Genomic DNA, 24,529 nt, shown 5'->3' with positions numbered 1-24,529 from the left:
GACTATATGACTTTACTATGACTGCAAGTTTTAATATTTATGTCAACTAGACACGAAAAAAATACGAAAATCATCAAAAACCTACAGATTTGCTACCAGCAGCGAATGTGACATCAGAAATAGTCCAAGGAAACACTAAACGATGAAAAAATAGACAAAACTATTCCAACCAATAGGCTTTTGCATCGACACAGTCGGCAGGCTATGAGTACAAAATAAAGGTGGTGGCGCGACGCAGAGTGACTAGGCGAGTGAAATCTAAGTGTGATGCTTGAAGACTCGTTGAAGGCATCTAAAATATATTTTCAAAACAAATCTCAGAATTATACAGAATTATCGGGAATCCGTGGGCATGTCCCATCGTCTTCGCTTCGTCGTTGTACTCAAAAGTTTCTTCGTGAATGAAAGAGCAGATTCACACTATCGCCGCTGCCGTGCCCAAGAAATCCGCCTACGCTCAACGTTCCCAAAATATACACATTGGACCTACGACAACTATATACAACAGATGCTGATGACGAAGTGTGTTTTGCCATATCAGCAGAGTCGATGCACTTTGCTGAAATCCCACACAACATCCAACGAGACCAACGCGGGGATGACAGGACGGCATCAGCATGACGTGACGCCCGTGTTTAGATGTTTGGAAGAAGTAGAAACCACACACTCTAATACCTAAATAGCTCTATAGACATCCCCATAATTATACTCATCCATTAATTACTCTTTATATTTATGATTTGGGACAGACACTTGCCCCGAGGGACTCGAAACCAAACCACCGAGCATTAAAAACAACTCATGTGTGCACAGAGCAAGAGCACAGAAGCATTTCCCACAAAGGAGTCAATAAGGGCAATCGATTGCTGTTGCTGGAGCAAAAGGTCCACTCGAAAACATAGCATCCGGCATCACCACCAACACCACAGCCCTTGACCTTTATCCACCTGATCTATTTTGAGGAATTTTCGGTCGACTAATACTCCCGTCCCAGTACACTAAGGCAGGGCTGCTTTTATCTTTCGTAATGGAAATTTGGAAATGGAATCGGGAAAAGTGACACACACACATCAAAAGGAAAACGAAGAGGGACGGACGGAGGAATGTTGCACCGAAATAGATTTTAGAAAATATTTTTTGTTTTTTTTTTTTGAAAATTCTCTCAGAACTTAGAGCAGAGTATACTCATTGCGGAGGATGGCAAACAAGTTTCGCAATTTTTACTGGGTTACGAGAGTCGGATGGCGTTTCGCTGAAATTGTCTACAACCAGCCGTTTGGACTGAGATAAATTGCCTGGCCATTTATATTGCAGCATCTTCTGGCCGTTATTTCGTTCTCTGTTTTGATATCAATATAAGCGGTGCAGTAAATGAATGGTCTATACGAGGGCCTGGATGTTGGCGATGGACGCGTTCCATTGTTAGCTTAGTTGTTTTGGTCAGAGTTCTTCTGTACTCATCTCAAAGTGTGCAACCACGATTGGCACTTGGCCAAAAACACTACCATGTACGGTCTATGCTTTTGCTGAGGTTTGCTGAGTGTTTTTTTCCAGGACACAAACGAATTCCTATACCAAACAGTTACTTTGTGGTTTTTTTTCTTTTTTTTTTTGAATTCTATATGAAAGATCGAAGATTTAGGTTTTTAAAATGAATGTTTGGTTTATTTTTCAAGACTCAAGTTGGTAGTGGGCTCTGCGATGGTTTACTCGTGGAAAATATGATAGTGATTTGTTAGATTGGGGTAATTTAACGCTTTGTATAGAATGTTCTAATAAAACAATTATACATAGGGTGACCAGTCTATACTATAATTTATATTTCTGAAGGAGAACACGCAGAACCATTACCAGGAAAAGCTCCGACTCTGAAGTCCAACATTCTACCAACGAGAAGTAAATCAGATGATAATCTAAAGCTCCAGCCTCCTGACCAAAATTAGATCGAAGTAGCCAATGGGAAGATGAAACTAAACAGATCAGCCGGAACTAGATACTTAAGAGATAGCTTGCTTAAAACGGTAGCCGCTTGTGGCAGTGTTGATTGACTGCTCCATGCCCCGTTTTGATATTTCTGTCTTATCAAGATGACTCTAGAGAATACTCCCTTCTCTGTTAAAAATTTGGAAAGGTTTAACCATAGCTTTCGGAAAGAACAGAGCATTGCTCACAACCACTTAAAAATCATCACAACTTTAAGAATTGTCTGAAGATACAAAGGTGATGAAGAGAAGAAAGCAAGCAAGTTAATGGGTCCTTTTATACGGTCTATAAGTGAGGATGAAGAACATAATGCCATCAAATAAAGTCACAGTTCTTCCAAGTAAACATAGGTAGTTTTTCCTTCTAGTACTTCAAACTTAGTGGGTTCTTTAAGTAGGTACCTTGTTGCTGTGGCGTATCCAGAAAAAAATTTGGAGGGGGCTGAAAGATTTTCAAAAATTTTTTAGAGGGTAAATTTACGAAATATTTGTCCCTCTTTTCTTTGATCGAGAGTGAAGCGCTGTGTTGCGGTACTAAAAGTATTATAGGTAGTAGCATTTTACTGCTCTCTACAGCTTCGTACTACTGTCTCCACATTCAAAGTAGTGTTTTTTTCAAAACTTTTGTAACTCAAACAATTTACACAACCAGCAAGGTGTTGAATCATCCTTAAAAAAAAAACTTTATTTCATTCGAAATTTGTCTGAATGTCTTTGTGCTGAATTCACTGTTTACAGATTTATTACTATGACTATCACGTTTAGTTTTTGAGCTATGCTCATCACTCGATATAAACGCCCATGTTCCGCAATTAGAACTAAAGTGAGTTGAAGTCACTTTTCGATTTCACGTGAAATGAAATATCACATTCTTCATTTCGATCGATTTCAAAAACTTCGCTTGAGCAACTGAGCTGCCTCTAAATCTCTAAGATTTACTAAAAAGTTTGAGTTAATCATGTACATTATGATGAAAACAAATTAATAATTTCATGATCTTGAAGGCCTGAGGGGGGGGCTTGAGCCCCCTGAGTTCCCCCTCAATACGCCACTGCCTAGTAGAGAGTAAAAATTTTGGCAATAGATATGGTATGGTACCTTGATTTTTGAAGATCATAGTAAAATAATTAAATTAGATGAAAGGTTGTTGACTTAGAAACCGAAGTTCTTTTCTTTGTTCAAATTGAAGTCTGAGGAACTGTGGTGACATTTCGTTCAACTTTGCGGTAAACCTGCCTGATTGTACTTTGGCTTTTGAAACATTTAGAATTAATAAATCTGTCAATTTCAAACTAGTTCCTTGAATATTATAAATAATACATAGGTACCATTAGCACTTAGTGAAGTAAAAGGAGCTCCGATCAGGCTAATAGACCAGTTTATGTGCTCCTTCAGATACATCAACACTCTGAATTTGTCTTAGAAGTAGTAGTGTAGTTCCACGAGTTTGGGAACTATACAAACAATGTTTAGTTTTTTTTTTAAGGCCGAATAAAGAAAACCTTAAAGTTTTTGCCCAGTCCAAACCATAAGGTCGAGATGCACTTCTTCATTTCATTGATAATTTCTTAAGGTTTGTTAATTTCTGGCAAGAGGTAGTATAGCTATTCCTAAAAAAAGAATTAAATGTAGGCTGGATTTTTGCCCTCCTCCGGCTTCACAGTACATCGTACAAACCATTACGCCACTGGCTACTTTACCTTAACAGTCAAAAACTTTACAAAAAAACTTCTCAGATCCTGGAGATGGTCACACCTTTTTCAACGTAGAACTTCGTTTTTTTATTTATCTTTTGTTTACTCAGTATTTCACGTGCATAACGATTATTATGGAGCGAGAGGTCGTAGAAGTGGAGAACATACATTGGTTTCAGCAATAAAAACACGTATTTCAAAGATTTTTATAGCTTACAAGCATATGCTAAAAAAGAAGAAGTCGGGAATAAGAAGGGTTACATGAAACACTACCATTCTATAGCTGATGCAAAGCGGCATTACAACAGGTAGCGAGTGTTTGTAATTATTATACCTTCCTTTTACAAAAAGTGCCTATCCTGTTGGATCCGTGTCGAATCCCACTCACATCGTATATAGCTTTCAAGTTGATTAATAACAGAAGAGTGACGCGTTTAGATCTTCAAGACCACCCATCATCATAATAATAGACGCGTTCTAATTTGTCGGTGGCGTATTTACTCGAATATGCATTTTTCAAAAAAAAAAAAAAAAACAATAAATAAAAAAAACCGTATTAGCTGAGTGTGCCAGTGCACTTCGTTTGATATTCGTGTTATGCATGTGGTGCAGTCGGTCAGTCTTTGAGAGAAATGACGATAAATGTTTTTAAAAGCAAAATGCCGCATGCAGCATCAGAGATCGAAATTTGTAATGGCAATTGATTTTCACTCCTTTCAAGTTGAAGTGAGATCATTATTAAAAATCATTTCAAGATGTGAAAACAATTAATTACCCACTTATTCGTTAGATGGGTGTGGGCTTTAAAAAATGTTTAGATTTATTTTGAAATTACAAATTGTGATGAGTAGAGTGTATTGGCTTTTGCAGTTATTGTGACTTTTGAGTCATCCAGAGAATGGAATGAGTAATTTGTTTTAAAAAAAAGTGGCGCCCAACGCCAAAAGAAAAAATTATTTGAAGGATTTTAGAGATTTGGATTTATACAAATCAAATATTTTTTTGTGCGTAAGAAGAAACTCACATAGATACCCAGTTTGACTTCAGTCTGTGTTGTTAATTTATTGAAATATTTTACAGTTTTGTTGTTTTTTTTTACTCATTTTTGATTTTTTTTTGTTCATCAAAACTTATATGCTTCCCTCCACCATGTAACAAAAACAAAATAAGTTTATTCTATTTCTGTATTATTAGCCATCGATGCTATAGCTTTCGTACAACAGAATTTTTGCAATACGAAGTATTTTGATTGTTGGTTGAAAGTGTCTTTATGTCTAGATGAGTGGTTCTATAACAAAAATTAGAACAGAATTTAACCACACGAATGCTCCATTTACTTTTAAATGATTTTAAAATTTGATTATTTTGTGAGTATTAAATTAAATGCATTTGACGATGTCGTCATATTCGCAATCTAGTAAAATTTACAGAAATCTAAGAAGCAAAGGGAATGTTGTTTTGTGTGGCAAATCTTAAAATGCTATTTGAATAAAAATGATAGGCATTTTATACACTTGTTGGGTGGTTTAAAAAATATTTTTTTTTTGAAAATATATTTTTATTCTAATAAAAAGAAATGCCTTTTATATTGGTTTAAGAATATTTCGCTTTTCATACATTATTTTTTTTATTGTTTTACAATATCCTTTTAGAAGCAAACCATATTATATAATGCTTAAGAAAAATTAGCACTTTATTTGGCTCATTTTTCTTATACAACTGCAAACATGCATAAATTAAGTGTTAATTGTATTTAAAAGGAAATAAAAAAAAAATTGTTGGAAATAGTTTTTTAAAACCGTATTAACACCATCCCAATTCCATTATTGGATTTCCGCAATTTGTTTTTTCAGCAATGAGTACTTACAAACAATTTTGTATATAATCTTAACAAATATCAAAACATACAAAAAAAAATGAAGAAAAGATTGGGATAGGGCTGACAGAAATATAACAGGGTAAGTTTTCTTCAACATTTTCTAGTGGACACGGCAAAGTCATTTCTTTGTTCAAGTATTATGTGATGTCGAAAATACGGCCCTAGCGGGGTTTACCTCGGACCTGAAAACTCTCTGATTTCATACGAATTATACTTCGAGGTAAGCTTCTGTCAGGTAAAAATTTTCGGATTCGTATGAAATTGAAAAAAATTTCGCTCGCACAGAAGTTTCGTTATTACCGATAGTTTAATTGTTAAGAAAATTCCAAATTTTTCAGTTAAGGTATGACCTGTCAATTTACAGGCTGGAGGAGTTAAAAATACTATCGTTGAACTGGAAAATGATGACCTTTTGTTTTTGGGTTGGAAAAGATATTTTTCAAAAAAAATGACATTTTTCAAATGATGAAGAAGAAAATTTTTATTTTTTTTTAATGACACTTAGGAATGCTATAAAAACTGTATTAGTTTTATAAATAGGCATTAGAAAAAAAAAATTTGAGTTGATGATTGCAATTTAAAAATTTTCAAAGTTTAAAAATAAACTGTGGGTGATGTTAACAAAAACAAAGCTGAAACTGAAAATACATATACATTGTTTACTGCATACATTACATAGTATTGAACAAGTATGAAAATAATACTAAATGTTTGAATATTTCACATTTAATGTATCTTTGAAACCTCTTAAGATCCATGACATCAGTAGCTTTTATTCTTTTTTTTGTTTTTGGCTAAATGATCATCAGCAAATTGCAAATATTTTTAAATGGCGCCCAATGAAGGAATTTATTTAAAAACTAGTTCCAATTTATGAACCATATTTCCTCTTTCATTTTTCTCTTATTATTTCCAAATATTTCTTAAGTGGCGCCCAATGTGAGACATTCTCTATTTGAAAATCAATTTAAGCAAATCAAACACATTCAGCTAATTTTCAATAAAGAACATGATTCGTTTGCATACTGTCGTGTACCATTGGAAATCACTGTGCATAATCAATGTTGGCAAGAACGGTAATCATATTTTGTATTCATCAAATTGCAACATGATGCAGAGCCGGCGCAGAAGCAGAAGGGCCAACAGCAATCGCACATGTACAATGTATAGACACAATACCACTGGTGTTTTTGTTTACAATCAACAATTTCCCCAGTGGCTGTGCTGCGCAATGAACCTTTTCCTTGTGTGTGGATTGCATTCTACCGCTATATTGCACTAGGGGCACGAGCAGCTTGCACACACACAACAAAAACCAATAGTTTGTGGCTGCTGCTGCTGAGTTGTTTTGCTTAGCATCATTTTTTTTCAATGTTGCTAGACCAAATGCATCCGATTCAATCAGTTGTTATCTCAACGTCGAGTTGTACGGTTGATGTTCGAGTGAATTTGTCGTCGTGGGATTGATATTTTTTACTTTGCATGTTCAAGAATTTGTTGTTGTATTGTATTTTGTATTAAAGGAATGTTTACCACAAATAAATTCTTGCTTCTTTAAAGCAAATCTATAAAACTTCTGGCGTCCTTTGTCCAATTGTTGGACATAGTGTGTTCTTGTATTCTTGTTGTTGTTTGTTTTTTTTTTTTTTGAGAATTTGATTTCCCTTTGTGTAATGAATTTGCATCCAGAAACTAGCGAACCCGTCGATTCTGTGCGTGGGCGTGTGTATGCAAATTCCAAAAAATAAATAAAAAAATTTATTACAAGTGTAGGTTCCTTACCTGTATGTGTGTTGTGTTATAGAATACGAAACTCGAAATAATGATAACGAAATAGTTACAATAAAATACAAAAATATAAAACTGGATTAAGAGTGCATCCGCATTCGAACGAACCAATGTGTACTTCAGTTGTCCCTCAGGCAATTTACAAAAACTAAATCTCAAAGTAGAAGGAAATAAAATCGCAATTTTGTGCTCGATTGACAGCAAAAAAAATAACAAAGACCACCATCGACATGCCGGGGCTTAAGGCTATATCCCTGTTCGTCTCTGTGGTGCTTGTGAATTTCGGTTTGTTGCCGGTCACTATGGGATATCTTGATGTTAGTGGAGGCCAGAGCGCAGAGGATCTGTCCTCATCTTCTTCAATGGAAAATGAGTTTCCCCATTCGTTACGACATCACGAACACTACAATCATCGCATTGAACATGCTGTGAAAGAGTCCAAAAAGAAGATACTTAAAACCCCCATACTCAGCGCCTCCACAAAAAACAACTCGCTGTCGGCCCATCAGATCTATCTAAGACACCATCATAGAGGAAATGTGGCGACTTCTACTCCGCCGCCCTCTAAATCGGGACATCATTTGCGACATCATAACCGTCACCATGAATCATGGGAGAATCGCGTATTGCAATCGCAAGGTCAACAGCACCAGGGTGAGGCTTCACTGGGGCCGACAACCACCGTGAGACCATTAAAACAACAACTGAACTTGACGAACACTTTGCGCAGTCGCCTATTCGACCGCGATAGCTTGTATACAATTCCGAGGACAAGGACCACGACCGGTCCGAAATCGAGGCACAATTATGGGAGTCACATTCTACCAGCAAGTGGCAGAGCCAGCGATAGAGCCTATGGTGATGACAATCGTTTTGACGATCGGGATCGGGATCGGGACGAACCACAAATGGTGGAATATTCACAGAAGTACTCTGACAAAAACAATGCAGCAATGCATCTGTTCTCTGGCGAAGACTACAACGAGGATAATGATAATGGTGATGATGAAGATGATGATTATCAATACGAAGGTGGCGACGAAGACGAGCAGAACGAGGAGCCAGCTCTCGACAGTGAAAAGTGGAATAAAATCGATATCCAGGATCGAAGGAACAGAAGGGAACACTCTCCATCAGCAAAGCCCTGGGTTAGCATTAGTGATGTGAGTACATTACATATCTTCTAATCTAAAAAAGTAATTAAACTCTACGACGACTACGACGATCGTAACCGTAATGTAATGTTTTGGTTCTTTTTCCTACTTCTGCACTTTAGGTCTATGATCAAAAAAAAAAAAAAAACCTCTAAAATGTTTATGTTTTGATCTTTGAAATTGATTTTGAAATAAAACACAAAGCAGCAATAATATAACGAAGAGCTGTGAAATTCAGACTCGGTCTTACGCTTGTCGACAGTCCTCCTCGACGCGTATTGTGTATTAGATTCCGGCATCCATAAAGTTTTAGATCTTTTCATCTTCGACTTCTTTGTTACTCGTTCTGCCTGGGGTTTATTTATAACCGCCCACGATTGGTCACGTTTTGAATTTGATTAATCTTTTGAGTACGTTATTTCACTTTACTCGACGTTATTGTGATGGTTCGAGTTTTGTTTTATTGGAATTTAGAAAAATCATTGACATGGTCTAGTGGAATTTGCATGCCTTTATAGATTTTATGGAATTTCATTCAAATTATTTTTTGATTTAAGATTAACAAAAAACCAGAAGCATCTTTCTAGTGACAAAATTTATTTCAAGATGTTACACAATGCTCTCAAGGTTGTAACTGATTGGAGAGCAAATGTAAAAGTGTATTGATTAGCATTATGTTTGTTATTTAAAATTGCTACATTTTCTCAAAAATGGAGCTCCAAATTTAAAATTCATCTAAAATGATGGTCGTTTAATCTAGGACCCTTTCACTTAATACACATAAATATAAGTATTTATTAAAGAAAAAGGGTACTTTGACTAAGGCTTACTTTTAAGGACCTAGAGCCAATTTGAGAGTCGAGTACGTGGTATTGGAAACTATAATGACACTTGGTATATACTTATATAAATGATATTTTTGATACTTTACCTAGCTTTACTTTTGTATTGACTGTGATGGATAACTGATACCTAAAAAAGTGAAAAACTCAATTTGAGCAGTAAAAGTGAATAGAATTTACCAAGATTTTCGAAGTTTTTTTTCAACGAACTCAGCACAATGTTTTTGGGGTAAATCTCGACAAAAGGTGGTTCCACTAATCCTGTGGTGGAATCTGCTCAAGATATAGTCAAAAAACGACAATTTTGCTCCATAATTTGTCTTTTATTGGCTTTCAACTAATGCGTTAGCCAATAACCCTGTTGTGAAAGTTGATTAATTCAGACTAATTTTCCTCGGCATGACCCTCAAAACATGGAATAAGTCACAAATGCAAATGAACTGTCCACTTCAAGTCTAATTTTGAAAGCCTGTAATAAAAGTTATCGTTGTGTGCAATACATAGAAACGTTGAGTTGTTGGGGCCCCAGGGCAAGACTAAATTTTGGGACCCCTTTGATATTTGGGGGTCCCTTTGATATAGAAAATAAGAGCAAATAAAAAAGTACGTATACACTCTACTTTTTTTTTAGGCCCCTGATGTAGGGTTGCCAGGCGTCCGGGTTTTCCCGGACATGTACTCTTTTTTGGCTGTGTGGGGGACGTCCGGGATAGTTTCTATCAATTGTCCGGGATTGTACTCTTTTCTAGCCTTTAAGTATCTCACTACTTGTATGCTACTCTTAATTCATTTAGCCCTTATTTTTCAATTGTCAGATAGACTATCATAAGAATAAATGTCAATATAAAAAAAAAAACTTTTATTCCTAGGAATAAGCTCTGAGATTTATCTAACTATTGAAAAATTGGCCCTTATTATTCAAAAGTCAAAAAAGACCATTTCTTTACTTAGTAACTTACTAAAAATTTTATTTGCATTGAACTAAATCGTTTAAAATTTTGCGCAATTGGTTTTCAATGGAATTTAAAAAATTTTTTTAACTGGAATTGCATTGCAACTTTTGTAGTATTATAGCTCAAATATTTATATTATAATACTATACCGAGAAGGCCAAACTTTGTCTCAGAGTTTTTTTTTTTGTGAGAAAATAAGAAAAAAATGCTACGGGAACAAGGGTTAAAAATGTGATTTTTACTTAAAAGTATTGTTCGGTTATTTTTTTTTATAAAATTATGCATTTTTTTTTTTGTCCTAGTTTTGTACTCTTTTTTTTGTCCTTATTTGTCCGGGAAAGTCCGGGATTTTGCATCTCGATTACTAGTTTCGTCAAAATTTATCTGGCAACCCTACCCTGATGTATGTACCTATCATTTGTTGGTCACTAAGATTATCCAAGTAATATTTTTTGGGGTCCCAAGAAAATATGTAATTTTTCTTTCGAAAAAGTAATTTTTTTTGAGACCCCTGAGGTAATTTTTTTTTTTTTTTTTGAGATGAAATATTATGTAACTGACTACCAATTCATTATGCATTACACTGAAGAATATAATTTGTCTCTCTTGTTTGTGTCCGAAGTAATTCATGTCAAATATCTTATCTTCTTTGCTTTTCAAATAATTTTTCAAGCTAAAATTTTGTGTGTTAGCAAAATTTTTTACTATGCATTTTGTAATGTTAAAGTTCTAAGACTCAATTAATAAAATTTTTCAACATATTTTCCTTACTAAATAAAACAAAAATTAGGTTTGTCAGCTAATGAGTCTATTTCGAACATTAAAAATGAAATATTTCTTCTTTTCATTCAAGAGGAATTTTATTCATAAAAAATCGCTTAACTATACTCAAACCATAAATACAAACTCATTCAAATCGTCATCAATTCATCATCATTAATTCAGAAACTGTTGAAATCAACGAAAGAAGAAAACAGGAAGAGCGTTTGGTATGGCATCAAGCAAAATGAAATTGCACTACCCTCAAGACTATAAGCTATTAATTCCAAGAATAGTTATAGAGCAAAATGCACGATTCTGGATCAACTATTTGTAGCTCCATATCAGTCCTCACTTTGCTTGTTACATTTAAATACTTTTACACTATGTCTGTGTTTGTACAAGTGAAGATATACATTATTCCCATGTTTTGTTTTCTTATGGGTTAAGTTATACACAAAAAGTTGTTGTGCTTACAGGGAAAACACTGAGTAATTTTTTATCACATGATGCAGTATTTCTTTATGAAATGAATTTAAAGCATTCTCATCTTCTAGCCAAAACAAAAAAAAGTAAGCTTACTAAATAGATAATATTGTCTCAGTTAAAATTTTTCAATGTTATAGCTGTCAATGTTGCAACAGATACATATGTATCTATGTAAATAACTTGACAGGGTGTATTTTTTATTTGATAGCTTTAGACGGCTTTTGGAGATGGTATTCTCAAATTTCAGAATCATTTCAGCAATTTTGTTCGGCATTTAGAACCGCACTAACGTATGAATACAAAATGAGAACATGTACTTAGTGGAATTATTAAGTATTGATTTGTTTTAACCATAACAATTTAGAATAGTTTTGAGTTTATTAAGTGAACATTTATCTAGGATGATGGAGCTATTGTTTTTAAATTCACGTAAAAATTGCCTTAATGTATGTTCAAAATTGCCACTTCCTAGAGTAGTCCAATCTTTACGACTACTATTGACTTGTACCACAAGAGCAAGTTCATTTTTTTCAATCACGCCGTGGTGGTATTATATTATACCTTACTGCAGCCACCGGCTGCTGCTGTTTCAAGATTTGTACATCATCAAACTTTTTAAACAGGTTATCCGACCTTTGTATGCTTCTAAACTGCAGTCACTGAGAGATGCTAATTATGATAATTTTATAAGGCCTTCACTTTTGTCTTCTGTGTCTTCATAAAAAAAAACTGAAATGATCCTTTGTCATTTTCTTTGCAACTGTGTCCATTTAGTTTCTTTTTACAGCTAACTTATTTAATGATGTTTTAATATTATAAATTTTATAAGCTAAGTAATTTACAAATTAATCAGCATTATTTTAAATTTATTTTAAAACAAAAATAATTCCTAGTTTCTACTTGTAAAACTGAGTTATAACTTTCAATCTTCTGGCCAAACACCTCGAGACATATAGTCATTATTTATTCAGCCTTTACCTGACAGCTATACCTTTTTTTGTCTATAAAAGTTCAATGGTGCTTTATGAATCACCCTGTAAAATAATACACATACTGAATACATAATAAGTTGGGAATGAGGATGAAGTCATTAAAATCACTAAAACCGTTTTCTTTTCTTTACAAATAAGGCATTTTACAAATCTTTCACTAAAGCCATTTCTAAACCAGCTAAAACAAGTCGTTGTTAATCTTTTGCAGTGGATAATACTCGTAATGTATAATTTTTTACACATTGGTGTTACTGCCAATCAAATATAGAAACTCTTACTACCTACATACCTTCAATGTGAAATGTTTGCTGTACCCACTGTAATTAAAAACGCTGAAAAAATATTGAATTATTGTCAAAATTCTATGACAAATTGTATTCCTGTTTTAAAAATACCTACTTACTTTATGTTTAATTATTTTTTTTTTTTGTTTAATGTCGCTCGAGGTCGAGATAGACTTTTTGGTATTACTCATACAGATTCAACAAAAGACTGCATCTCAGATAGCAATCTGTACAATCACAATTAAAAGCATCAGTATCAGCCAGAAACAGAGCCAGCCCCAAGCCCTGCGGTGTAATATTTGATAAGACAGGCGGCGAGGCAAGGCGGCTTGTTTACTTTTTGGTTTCTCTCCACTAACTTGTCATAATGCCAAGTGCCGACCCAGTAAACTGTCAACTGAATTAATTACAATAATTTTCCTGAGTATTTCAGTATTGTATGTACGAATGCTATTGCTATCATAATATAAAAATGTAGGCTCTGGAGTTCGTTATTCGTACATGGTGGAGAAATTTAATTTAAACTGATTACAGCGATGCTCTTGTCCCTAATGTGAAAATAATATTTTTGTTTTCAATTTTATTTTATTAGTGCTAATTTATGCAATAACGTATACGACATGCGAGGCAAAAAAAAACTAAATTAAATGTATAATTCATCTACTCTGTGCGAGATGTGTGATTCCAATTCATTTTCAAGTTAGTTATTGAGAGTCAGCGACTGTGGTTCAATTACAAGTCATCTGCTGATGGAAAGAGTTTTTCCAACCAATACATAAGACGTTGAATTTATATTTATGATTATGTCTACCAGCATTTAAATTGAGATTATGGATTTTCTAATTAAGGTCAAATTGTTGCTGGAAGATGATGATGAGAAGGGGTTTTAGTTTTGAAATGCTTACTCGCTCATGGGAAAACGCTATAAGGAAACATGTACCTAGTTGAATAGTTGAACAAGCTATAGATTTATTTATCTCATCAAATTAATTGGAAATAATATTTGCGTCTTCATGTTTATGAATAATTAAATTCATATGGATGCTGGCTTAAGTCCTGTATCTGTGGAAAAAAAATTTTTTTTCTAATGTTTGAATGAAATATGTATGAAAAAGTAAAAACATAACAGGAAAAACTGAACTGAGCTGTTCTGCTTATCTTTTTATCTGACTTGACTCCAGCCTAAATGAGTAAGACGATTCTTAAACGTGATATTCATGTTCAAATTTTCAGTGTCGTACAGAAATTGTGATCAAGAAATGGTTGTGATAAAACCCACAAAAATCGTAAAACTTACAACACCTATTGTTATTTAACAATTGTTGATGAAATCCACAACACTTGTTTTAATTTTTACGATTTGTTGAATTGATCACTACACTCCTACTTTGAACATTGTTAAGAATCTTTCCGTCGAGGCCATTTTGGAAAAAGGAGCATTGTGACTATACTTCGACACGTGCGTTTTTACTGATGGCTAAAAAATGGATAAAGAAGTTGATACGGTTGTCAATCATATCCCATAACATTTCTAACCTTTTCGCTACCAAGCTAAAAGTGTTTCAAGAATTTCAGGCAAGTTGTACCCAGTTCCAGCCAAAAAATCTAATTTTCGTTCCAAACTATACTTGCGAACGCGAGATCTAATAAGATAGATTACTCATTGATTTTGTTTATTGGATTTGCTTACAACTGTTCATATGTATTCAATGAAAAACAAAATTTAAAAAATTTAAAACAAAGACCAAAACGTACCAAAGTAGTAAAAAACACTTTTATATCCTTTTTATGCTATTTCTTGGATTTTTTGATTAAATTATCACATTTTTTACATCTTTCATATTTATTTTCACATAAAGTTGATTATTTTGGCGTTTTATATTTGGCAACTATGTTTTTATGAAAATAAATAGGAAAGATGTAAAAAAAGTGCTAATTTAATCAAAAAATCCAAGAAATAGCATAAAAAGGGTATAAAAGTGTTTTTTACTACTTTGGTACGTTTTGGTCTTTGTTTTAAATTTTTTTAAATTTTGTTTTTCATTGAATATGAACAGTTGTAAACAAATCCAAGAGCGAACATCTTTTTGTAATCAATTAAGCTAAATATCTAGCTTATATTCAGTTTTGTAAAAAAAAATTCTATAAACGCTTATTCTGTCCGCCATTTTGGAAAAACCATTTTGAAAAAATAAAAGTTGGAAGATTTTTCGTATTTCTCATACTGATATGCTTCAGTGTCCCAAATGTCATGACTTATCGTCAAGAAATGGCCGTGTAAATGATATTTGACGCCATAAAGTACCACTGTGCGACGAGGAGAATGATAGTCAAATAGTCAAATCCCTCTTGACCAACAGATTTTCAAATCTTTAACGAGTTCATAGCATTCACTGATTTTGTCAACTTCATTTTTACTTCAAATTTAATAAAAATAATAATTTACCAAATAGTCTCTAAACCATTAAAAAAATTCGTAAAAATAGGAATTTTGTCATATTTCGACAAACTTCAAAACGCATGTGCGACCGGAAGTCCTTACCCAATTTGAAAAAATTTTTTTTTTACTTAGTATTTAGCTAATATAAAATTTGTTCAAAGCTATTTTATTATAAAAAAAGATGTTAGGGTGTTTAAATTTTTTTTTGTAAAAATACCATTTTTTTTTTTGTAAAAATACCATTTTTTTAATATTTTTTCAAGCTTTAGAGCCGATGCGCGGATTGAAGATATTAACCGATTTTGATTATTTTGTAACCCCTACTTAATTTTCACCATTCACAACTTTTCCGCGCTATTACGATTTGAAATTCGAAAAAAAAACCCAAAAACGACCCACCGTACTCAAATTTTCATTAACTCTATCATTTACGATCGTAACAAATTCGTAGTTAAATGTTAAAATTAAATTCAGATATTATGTAATTTAGAAATAACTAATATTGAAGAAATCCAGACACCCATTTATTATAAAATTAAAAAAAAAAAACAAAAATCGTCAAGAAAAGCCTCCAGAGAGTATTCTGTGAAACCACTTTCGCATTCCCGGGCAACTTGCTGTTCTTGACTCTATGAAACCCTCTAATACTACTTAGTCGATCTTGATGAAATTGTGATATGTAAATAAGTATTATACTTCGATTAACAAAAATATACCGATACCCTTTGACCCAATTTTAAAGTTCAAGTGACCTCAACTCCAAATTTATAAAGCGTTTCGCCCAGGTACGACAGTGGGCTCATCAGTTAGATCTGTCGTACCCTTACTAAGACGCCTTATTTTGGTCGATGTTTACCGACTCTATATAAAACTCACAGCATGAATATACTGTGAATTCTAATATTCAAAGGGAATTTGTTTAAATTCAGACCTTAGAAAAATGTATGCCCGTGGTCAGGCTGATATAATAACGAAGAAAAAAATAACAAAAATAATAAAAATTATTTAAATTATTTCTATTTTAAAATAGAAATAATTTAAATAATTTTTATTATTTTTGTTATTTTTTTCTTCGTTATGATACCCTTTGACCTTTCTAAAAAAATAAACTAATATTTGCCAATGATTTTTAACTTTTTGGTCAAACTTATTTTTTTCCCTAGTGTAGTTTCTCTTTACTCTTTCGTATGTGTCTTGCACCTGAGCCAAAAAAAGTAATTTAAATTGCTCAGAACCTACCTCATACCTCAAATTTCATAAAGCGGTCTTTCTGTTTTGTTTTCAAATTATTAAACGATGTGCAAGCTTTCTTAATGACCCAATATGAATCAAAATTTTAACGCATGATTAATTATCAATTTTTCGCAAGTAGATTCCTAAAATATTTTCATGGTCGCCATCACCATCACATCACCGTGCGTCGCTGCCACCATCCGTCACACCCACAAAAAAAAAAAAAACTGTAAGCATCAGAATAATAATATTTCAACATTTCCGATTTGATGTTGGGCACTCCCAACAGCTGACCCAGTTTTCTCCCTCTTGCACTTCAATTGAAAATTCAAATCTGTACAAAATTCATCATGGCGACGTAATAATGCCCAAAAGATTAAACACAATTAATAATAACAAAAATGCAACAAAGCTTGAAATAAATCATTTTTACACAATCGAAAGTGATTAGAAGTATCTGTCAACAATGTATGAAGTTTTTTTTTTTAACTTTTCAACTTCAATTCGTAAGTTGTTGATTTTTTCTTTTTATATTTTTCTTTCTTCAACAATTGCATACATAAGAGATAATTAAGTTTAATAATAAAAAGAAAAATCACAAAAATGGTAAAAAGCCAAATAGATTCATTTATTATTACGTGTTTCAAAAAGGGTTCACATCAAAAGGCCTTCCGGTAGAAAGAACAACACTAAACATAAAGAAAGGCAAACAGAAGCAGGCTAAAAATGTAGGTACTGGGTAGGTAGTCCTAAGATAAGAAATATTTGTCATCTAGATAAACAACAAAATGGTTATTAGCTCTGAGAATGGGTGCTAAATGCGAGTTGCTTTTACAAATTATACCGACTCACAAATTGTTTATGTTGTTTTATAGTGATTCTGGAAGGGACGTGCTTTAGCTTGGAAACCTTTTGCCTACCAACCAAATATATATTTAAGTCTTTCACTTGATATGCCTAATTGCTAAACTTGTATCTTGGTATCTTTTGAGTATGTTTGGAGGAGTTAGACTTAATTTGTATTGTTGTCTAGAGATACGTAATGTGTATATGGTTTTTCTTATTATTTCATTTCCTTGTTTCCTAACAACATTGTAAACAATAGTTGTAAGTTTCTATGCTTGTATGCTTGTATTAAGCTAAATAAATAAATAAATAAATAAAACAAGAAAATTGCTTAAGTATCCAAATTTTTATTCGTTTTCTTTTCCTTTATTTTTTTTTTGTTAATTTGTATATGAATATGTCATGAAATGGGTAATTTTAATTCTAGAAAAGGCTTAACAACTCAATAAGAACAAGAAGTACCTACTTGTAGTAATAAAAAGATATATTTTTTATTTTGCCAATTTATAAGGTCTGTTCATGATGTCTATATTTCGCACTTCTTAAAGACTTCAAGAGTACCTACCTACTCCAGAAAAATTCCCAATTTCCTTTTAGAGTGCAAAAATTCCTTCAATTCCATTGCTTATTTATGTTTATATCTCTGATACCTGAACAAAATCAATAAAATGGACTTTTCAGCTGGAGATGATTTAATTGTTAAAATGCCACTTCTTCATGATACTTCTTTATGACAATTATTATTCTCGTGGAGGTTTTGCCAATTTCTTGCAAGGGTCAGTTCACAAAAAAATTGCCCTGGGGTATCACTTTAATTAGTAGCAATATATTGACAAATACTTTTCAGCTTTTTTTTAAATCGATGTTCAACGTCAAGAAGATCATTTTCCGTTCAAAATTCTGTTTCTCAACAAAAAGTGGTTGGATCAAGGTTTTCGAAATAAGAAATTTCCTCGAATAAACTTGGTAATTAAGTCAGAAAATTGTATTGACGAAAAAAACTAACAAAATGGTATTATGTATTTAGTAATGCGCAATGCAAAACACTTTGAAAAAATATTTTGTACTTGGATCCTATAATAAAAGGTTTTTGTGTCCAATAAATAATAAATTTATAAAATTATGAGTTTAAGTTTCATGAAAACCCCTTTCTTAAAAGTGTTTTTTTTTTTTTTGGGTTAGGATAAATTAAACTTTAAATTATTTTGTTATTTCGACTTTATTTACAATTGCTCACGTTAAAAATGTTCAAAGTTCTGATGACTTTTCCAATTTTAAGGACCATTCATTGTTTTTATTTTTTGTTTTAATCAATATAAAGTTTATATTATAAACTTCAGTCTATCCATTTAATTTATTTTGGTTAAATAGTAGTAACTTATTTTAAATTAAATAAGGATTAAGTTTTCAAACTTTTGAAACTTTAATACCTTCTATTAAAAAAAAAAAAAACAAAACTGATTTGACATTCCTAAAAGAGTTTTGTTTTTAAGACCAACAACAAAACCAAAGTTAAACACGAAAAAGACAGTAACAAAATCCTAATAAAATTTAATAGCCATCACGTAGAAATAAATCTGACACTTTCATCAATTGAGTAGGCTTTAATAAGTTTTCACTTTCACATCTTTTGTCTTCTTCATTGGATTTTATTTTTTTTCTATTTCACCGAAAACCAAAAAAAAAACACCACAAATTATATCACATAATGCGACATTTTCTGAAAGATTATAAATCTTATAGTTAACAAATAGCTTTCCTTATTATGGTGAAGCTTTCCTTTCTTTTCGAAAACAGATTACGTACACATATACACATTCATAAATATACATTGTCTCTTTTCGACCCTTTTGATTGAGTAATGACTTCTTATTTGATTCTGTCATCATAATAATAATGAATTCTCCCTAAAAAATAATCACTTTCAATATGTTTGATTGTGTTTTTTCTTTTTGAAATGCCATTAAAAATTTGAATATCAAAAGTTATATGACAAGAGAGCAATATTGGAAGATTTTTTTGCTAAAGAATTAAAACAGTTTTTTTATAACTCATGTTTTATTAAGTTTTAATACATAAAAGATATGGTCCCGTAAACAAACCTCATCAGTCGTAAAAAGTCTGTGATTTCTGTTTTGGGTCAAATCCGAGAAGTTACAAAATAAATCATTCATTGTGAATTAGATTCCTGAAAAACGTTTTATGTTTATTGCGGAGATAGGAGATAGCTTTGGATGCATCAAAAGAATACAACTCAAATTTATTGATGTAGCGGATTGTTATTTGGTTTGATTACTCAAAAATTAAATAAAAACAAAATAATGAATTAAGTTGAAAGCAGAAACTTTATTTAAATAAATAATTTGTTTTATATGTAGCAGAATTTGGACCTCTAATTGCCTCTTACTACGTACCTTCTATATCTTCTTAAGCAAATGAATAACTAGCTTTTAATCAAGTAAGAACAACTTCTTTTTAGTTTTCGTTGTGTATACGAAAAAACTTCAAGAAAAGATTCATACATTTTTTTTTTTGTTTTATTGCATTCAAAAAGTACCAACTTAAACTAAGTAGATGACATGAAGTCAAGGAACCAACTTACACATTTATATAAATTCGGCTACAAAAAAAATCCTTCTTACCACAAGCAAAATAGCAGAGTAAATTTGAAATACATAAATAGATATAAAATTTGAAAGAACTTTGTTAACAGCAATGTCATAGTTTTGCGAGTTTGGGAAACTTTTGTTTCTTAGGCAAATATACTTTTTTGATGGCATTATAAACTTTTTGCAATTTAAGTTTAAAGTAGGTATATTTGTTTTAGTTGCGAAATTGAATTAATTTATTCAAAAATCATTCGAGTATTTTATAATGTTATTCTTCTAACCTTGTTATTTCATCAAATGAAATACCATTCAAATCAAGGAAAAAATGGTATCTTGATAAGCTCCTTTTTTGTAAAAGATAGACAACGATTCTTAGAATCAGAATAATGAGATTAAGATAATGAAAATTTTGAGTTTATATTCTGTATGTAACAATACAAGCACATTATTTGCACGCCTGTCAAGAAAAATCCAAAAAACTTATCAAAGTAATGAGTAGGAATAAAATATTGTTTGTTTTTTTTTTCACTGAAATTATAGGTTTAGAAATTCTAAACTGTCTCATTTTAGTGTTGTATCTCACATGCAAAACTTTGAGTAGCAAATTCATTTAATTGAGAGGTCAGAGAATATTCAACATAAAAGCAAACTTGCTTGAGAATAAGTTAAGCATTCATTATAACAAATTGAATTTATTAAGTTACGCATACACCACAGTGACCCAAAACTGATTTAGCGTTAAATAACTGAATAAATAGTGAGAAAGTGTGCTTTTGACTGTGAAAATTATAAATTTGAGTAGTTGAAATTTTTCTTCTCAAAAAAAGTGCACTTTTCACCCACTAACAACCAGTAACTCACTAAAAAGCTAAAACAAAAAATAATATTTTTTTTTATTTTATCAAAAAAGTTTTCTTTAATAAAACTGATTTTTTTAGGTAAATGTTCAACGTAGCAAATAGTTGCTCAATAGTGTTCCTTGTAGAAGTAAAAAAAAATGGACAAGGAAACTTGGATCACTTCTTGATGGGAGACTTTTATAGTGATGGATAAAGTCATATGTTTTTTTTTTAAAGTCACATTTGAATACTTTTGTACCTATACTAAAATCGCATACAATTACCATTCAAACGATTTAAAAAGATACTATTGAATCTCAGCTCAAATATGAGTGAAAAATAAAAACATTGAGAAATTTAACACAAATTTAAAAATTAGAACTTAAATAAATGATACAAATGTTATACCAAGCTTTTTGTTAAAAAATACTTTTCTATATTTTTCTACAATAAAATCCTAGAACTTAGAGAAGCTCACTTTTGTTTGAAGATGACTGACTTGTATAACCATAAATAAATTCTATGCAAGATATTGCATCATTCATTAAATTATATATATCAAATTTTGTAGTTGAAAGGTCCCTTTTTAAATTTTTTTTTTTTAATAATTTGATGGAAATCGACTACTTCGTCTAGACGAAGCATATAGAAGCTGAAAAATATTCGTTCTATTTCTAATATTTTAGTGCAAAGAGATAAATCTAGATAAACGTGTCAGTATTCAAAAATCATGAATTACTTTGACTTTAATCCCGTTTTCCGGAAAACAATTATTTCTGACTTAAGAGCGCATGAAGTATCCCTCCCCGCATATCACACTTATAAAGAAATGAAGTTTATCTGTGTCTAAATTGATTGAATTTTAAATTATCACACTATAAAAACTTCGTTAAATGCATTCGAAAATGAATTGAAAAGAAAACGTTTCTATACAAAATTTAATATCGATAAGTACCTCCATAATATTTTTTGTTTGTTTCGTTTTGGATCAAATTCAATTTTAAGTTTTTACTACAAAAACACAAAACAAAAATTTCATGAAATAACAGGGCGGATACTATTCATCATCTTTTAGTTTTGAAAGCGGAAACTGGAAGCAAAAACTTTTACCATTATCGAACAGGAACCGGTTGTTGTGTGTTGCTGGTTTGCTGTTTTTCAAACAATTTATCCTCCATCAGTTTCCAGAGTATATTGCCTCAACCGAAAAAAAGGAAAAATAATTGCCGAAAGGTAAATATACCAACCAGCATATATAAATTCTCTCATTCCTATGAATTTGGGTCAAATGGAAAAACTCATCCGTGGATAATATCCTTTTGGGGCTAGGCAAAAAGAATCTAGTGTGGATTTGGCTTCAAAACGAACGAATTTTTTTAAGTTTTTCTATTTTTTTTTAATGTCCATTCAGAGCAAACAACGTCTACAAGAAGATAAATTTGGTCATATCTCCCGTCCTGTATAGAACGAAGAAATATGTCGGGGATAAGAAAAGTGAATAAAGGCGGCATCGGCATTCAAGAAATAGTTTGCTTAAATAAGTTCTTTAAAACACCATATATTATGTAAATGAAAGTTTTATTTGAAATGGGAGCCCCTGCTAGCAAGGTATTTGGCCCGGAAAGAATTGTCCAATGCTGAATACATATATGCTCCTTTACAAAACATAAGCTATTAAAGAAGCTACTGCAGATAGAGACACACTTGTTCCGGTACGTATGGTTGCCAGGTATACGTTTATCGAGAGTTGAAATAGAAAAAGCATGTTAAACTGGTATATTGAGGGATTGAATTTATGAATCTTAAAACTTTATTTTAGAAACGAAAATAGGCAACGACTTGGCAACCACACATTTAAATCGGCCATAATACAGTTGTTTCTACCTTCACAGTAAGCACAGACATCCTTTGTGTATTGCTCTAAGCCTTCCTACCTACGAAACGAACCAACATACATCGTGAACTGTCCGCGATTTTCTGATGGAATATTCTGTAACGTTATTTCTGCTGTTTTATTCATGTTGGTCTTCAAAGCGAATGTGCATACGAAAGGAGTTTAACGACTCAGAGGAGGTCTAGGGTCTAGAGCTGCAAAGTAAGCCTTTAGTGCTGTGAATCGAAATAAAGCGACGGGGTTAAGTCCTTTGCATGCAACTTTACCGTGAACAGGTGGTGATGGTGGCATATTGTACTCGCAGCATATATGTACTGTACACTGATGCATACATTTATTCTGCTCCTGCTTACCTTGGTGCTTTCCTGAAGTGAACCTCAATACCGCAAAAAGGGTCTCTTGATGGTTTTGTTATTTTTACGGCCTAGTCGGTTTTGTGCCAGTTCAGTTCGTGGTGTTTTTTTCATTTTTTTTGTATATATTTTCTTTATGGAAGTCGATTTTTATAGCAGGGTGAGTGAGCAGGCTTTCACAACACTTTTACTGATTGTTATGTGCAGGCGGGGAGCTGCTTCTGACATTTTACAATTTTTAATAATGTATATTGAAGGTGATTTCTTATTTCTCCATTTCCATTTTCTACTTCGTGTTCGTACCTATATGTATTTCCTTACATATTTTTACATTACTTCTTCAAGTTCATATTTTCTTAGGTGTTTTTGCTTTTGCCTTAGTGGAATATTCATCTTAATTTTAAGCAACATTAACCCTTTGTTTTTATAACATCTTTTACATATATCTAAATAGGAACGCATTTCTTGGGATATTTGAAGGTTCTTATATAATTTACATAATTATTGCATGAAGGAGCTGAAAGCTTTTCCAAGATTATTAGCGTGTCGATCTCAGCTGAACATTACGGGAGAAGTATTTTGAAGTATTATTAGATGTTAACCGTAATTTATTTTGTACAGAAGTGTAGAAGGAAAAAAAATTAAGGCTTGAAACCTATTACATCATTTTTTCAACTCTGCTCTGTTTAGGCTGCTACAGTTGTGTGCAACCATAGGCTTCATTTTTTTATTACTGAGTTTTTGAAATAGAATTTAAATCCATATACTATCTATAATAAATATCACTCCCACTTAAGACGTTAAATATATCGTTCATCGAGGTGACTTTAGAAAAAGTGTGTTCGGATCCACAAAATATCACCAACCACAATTTATAAAATTGGGTAAAATTGAGTATATTAAACTTCATCAATTGAAAAATTGTTGGAAAAAGCTAAAAACACAGAGTATAAGAAATATAGGCAAGGCACATTTTAATACTTCTACCAGGTTTCAAGGATTTGGCAAAATAAAAACGTACTACATAGACTAGATTATTAGAGTATTATATTAAACTTTAAACACTTAAAAAATAAAACATATATATTAATATATTTTATCCATTTACTTTTGTTTCTTCTGATATTTCTAAACTTTTGCTTGCCATCTCAAGAACCAAAATAAACATTTCTGAAGGTTTTAAGGGTGCTGAGCCCGAAAGCGAAGTCAAAAATTTAAGATATCATGTACAATAAAAGAAATATCGGAAAAATTTAAACAGTTTTCGGAAAAAGAAAAAAACAGTTCTTACAGAGACCATTGCATTGCATTTTATAATGGCAATAATTTTAAAAAAATGGAGGCCAAAAGTTCTTTTGGCAATAAAAGTTTAATTTTAGTGACCAGTGATATTAGAAGGAACGAAAATGAATGGATTAAATATGAATAAAAATGTTTTTCAAATAACCTTCGGAGAAGTATATTTTGGTAATTTTGTATTCATTAGTTTTTGAAAAAGA

The 24,529-nt window shown here is 32.1% G+C and overlaps 1 protein-coding gene across 1 annotated transcript in view; it reads left to right on the top strand.

The window, feature by feature from the left end:
* The first annotated feature begins 6,949 nt into the window (after window positions 1-6,949).
* Window positions 6,950-24,529, top strand: part of LOC129913438 (uncharacterized) — a 69,661-nt gene continuing 52,081 nt past the window's right edge. Inside the window, exon 1 of the mRNA XM_055992126.1 lies at window positions 6,950-8,506. Within this exon, the coding sequence (XP_055848101.1) occupies window positions 7,574-8,506 (933 nt within the window). The 5' untranslated portion in view covers window positions 6,950-7,573. The remainder of the gene's footprint in view (window positions 8,507-24,529) is intronic.

The sequence above is a fragment of the Episyrphus balteatus genome, chromosome 1 (genome assembly GCF_945859705.1).
Source record: "Episyrphus balteatus chromosome 1, idEpiBalt1.1, whole genome shotgun sequence".
Lineage (NCBI taxonomy): Eukaryota > Metazoa > Arthropoda > Insecta > Diptera > Syrphidae > Episyrphus > Episyrphus balteatus.
This window is presented reverse-complemented; position numbering and strand designations above follow the sequence as displayed.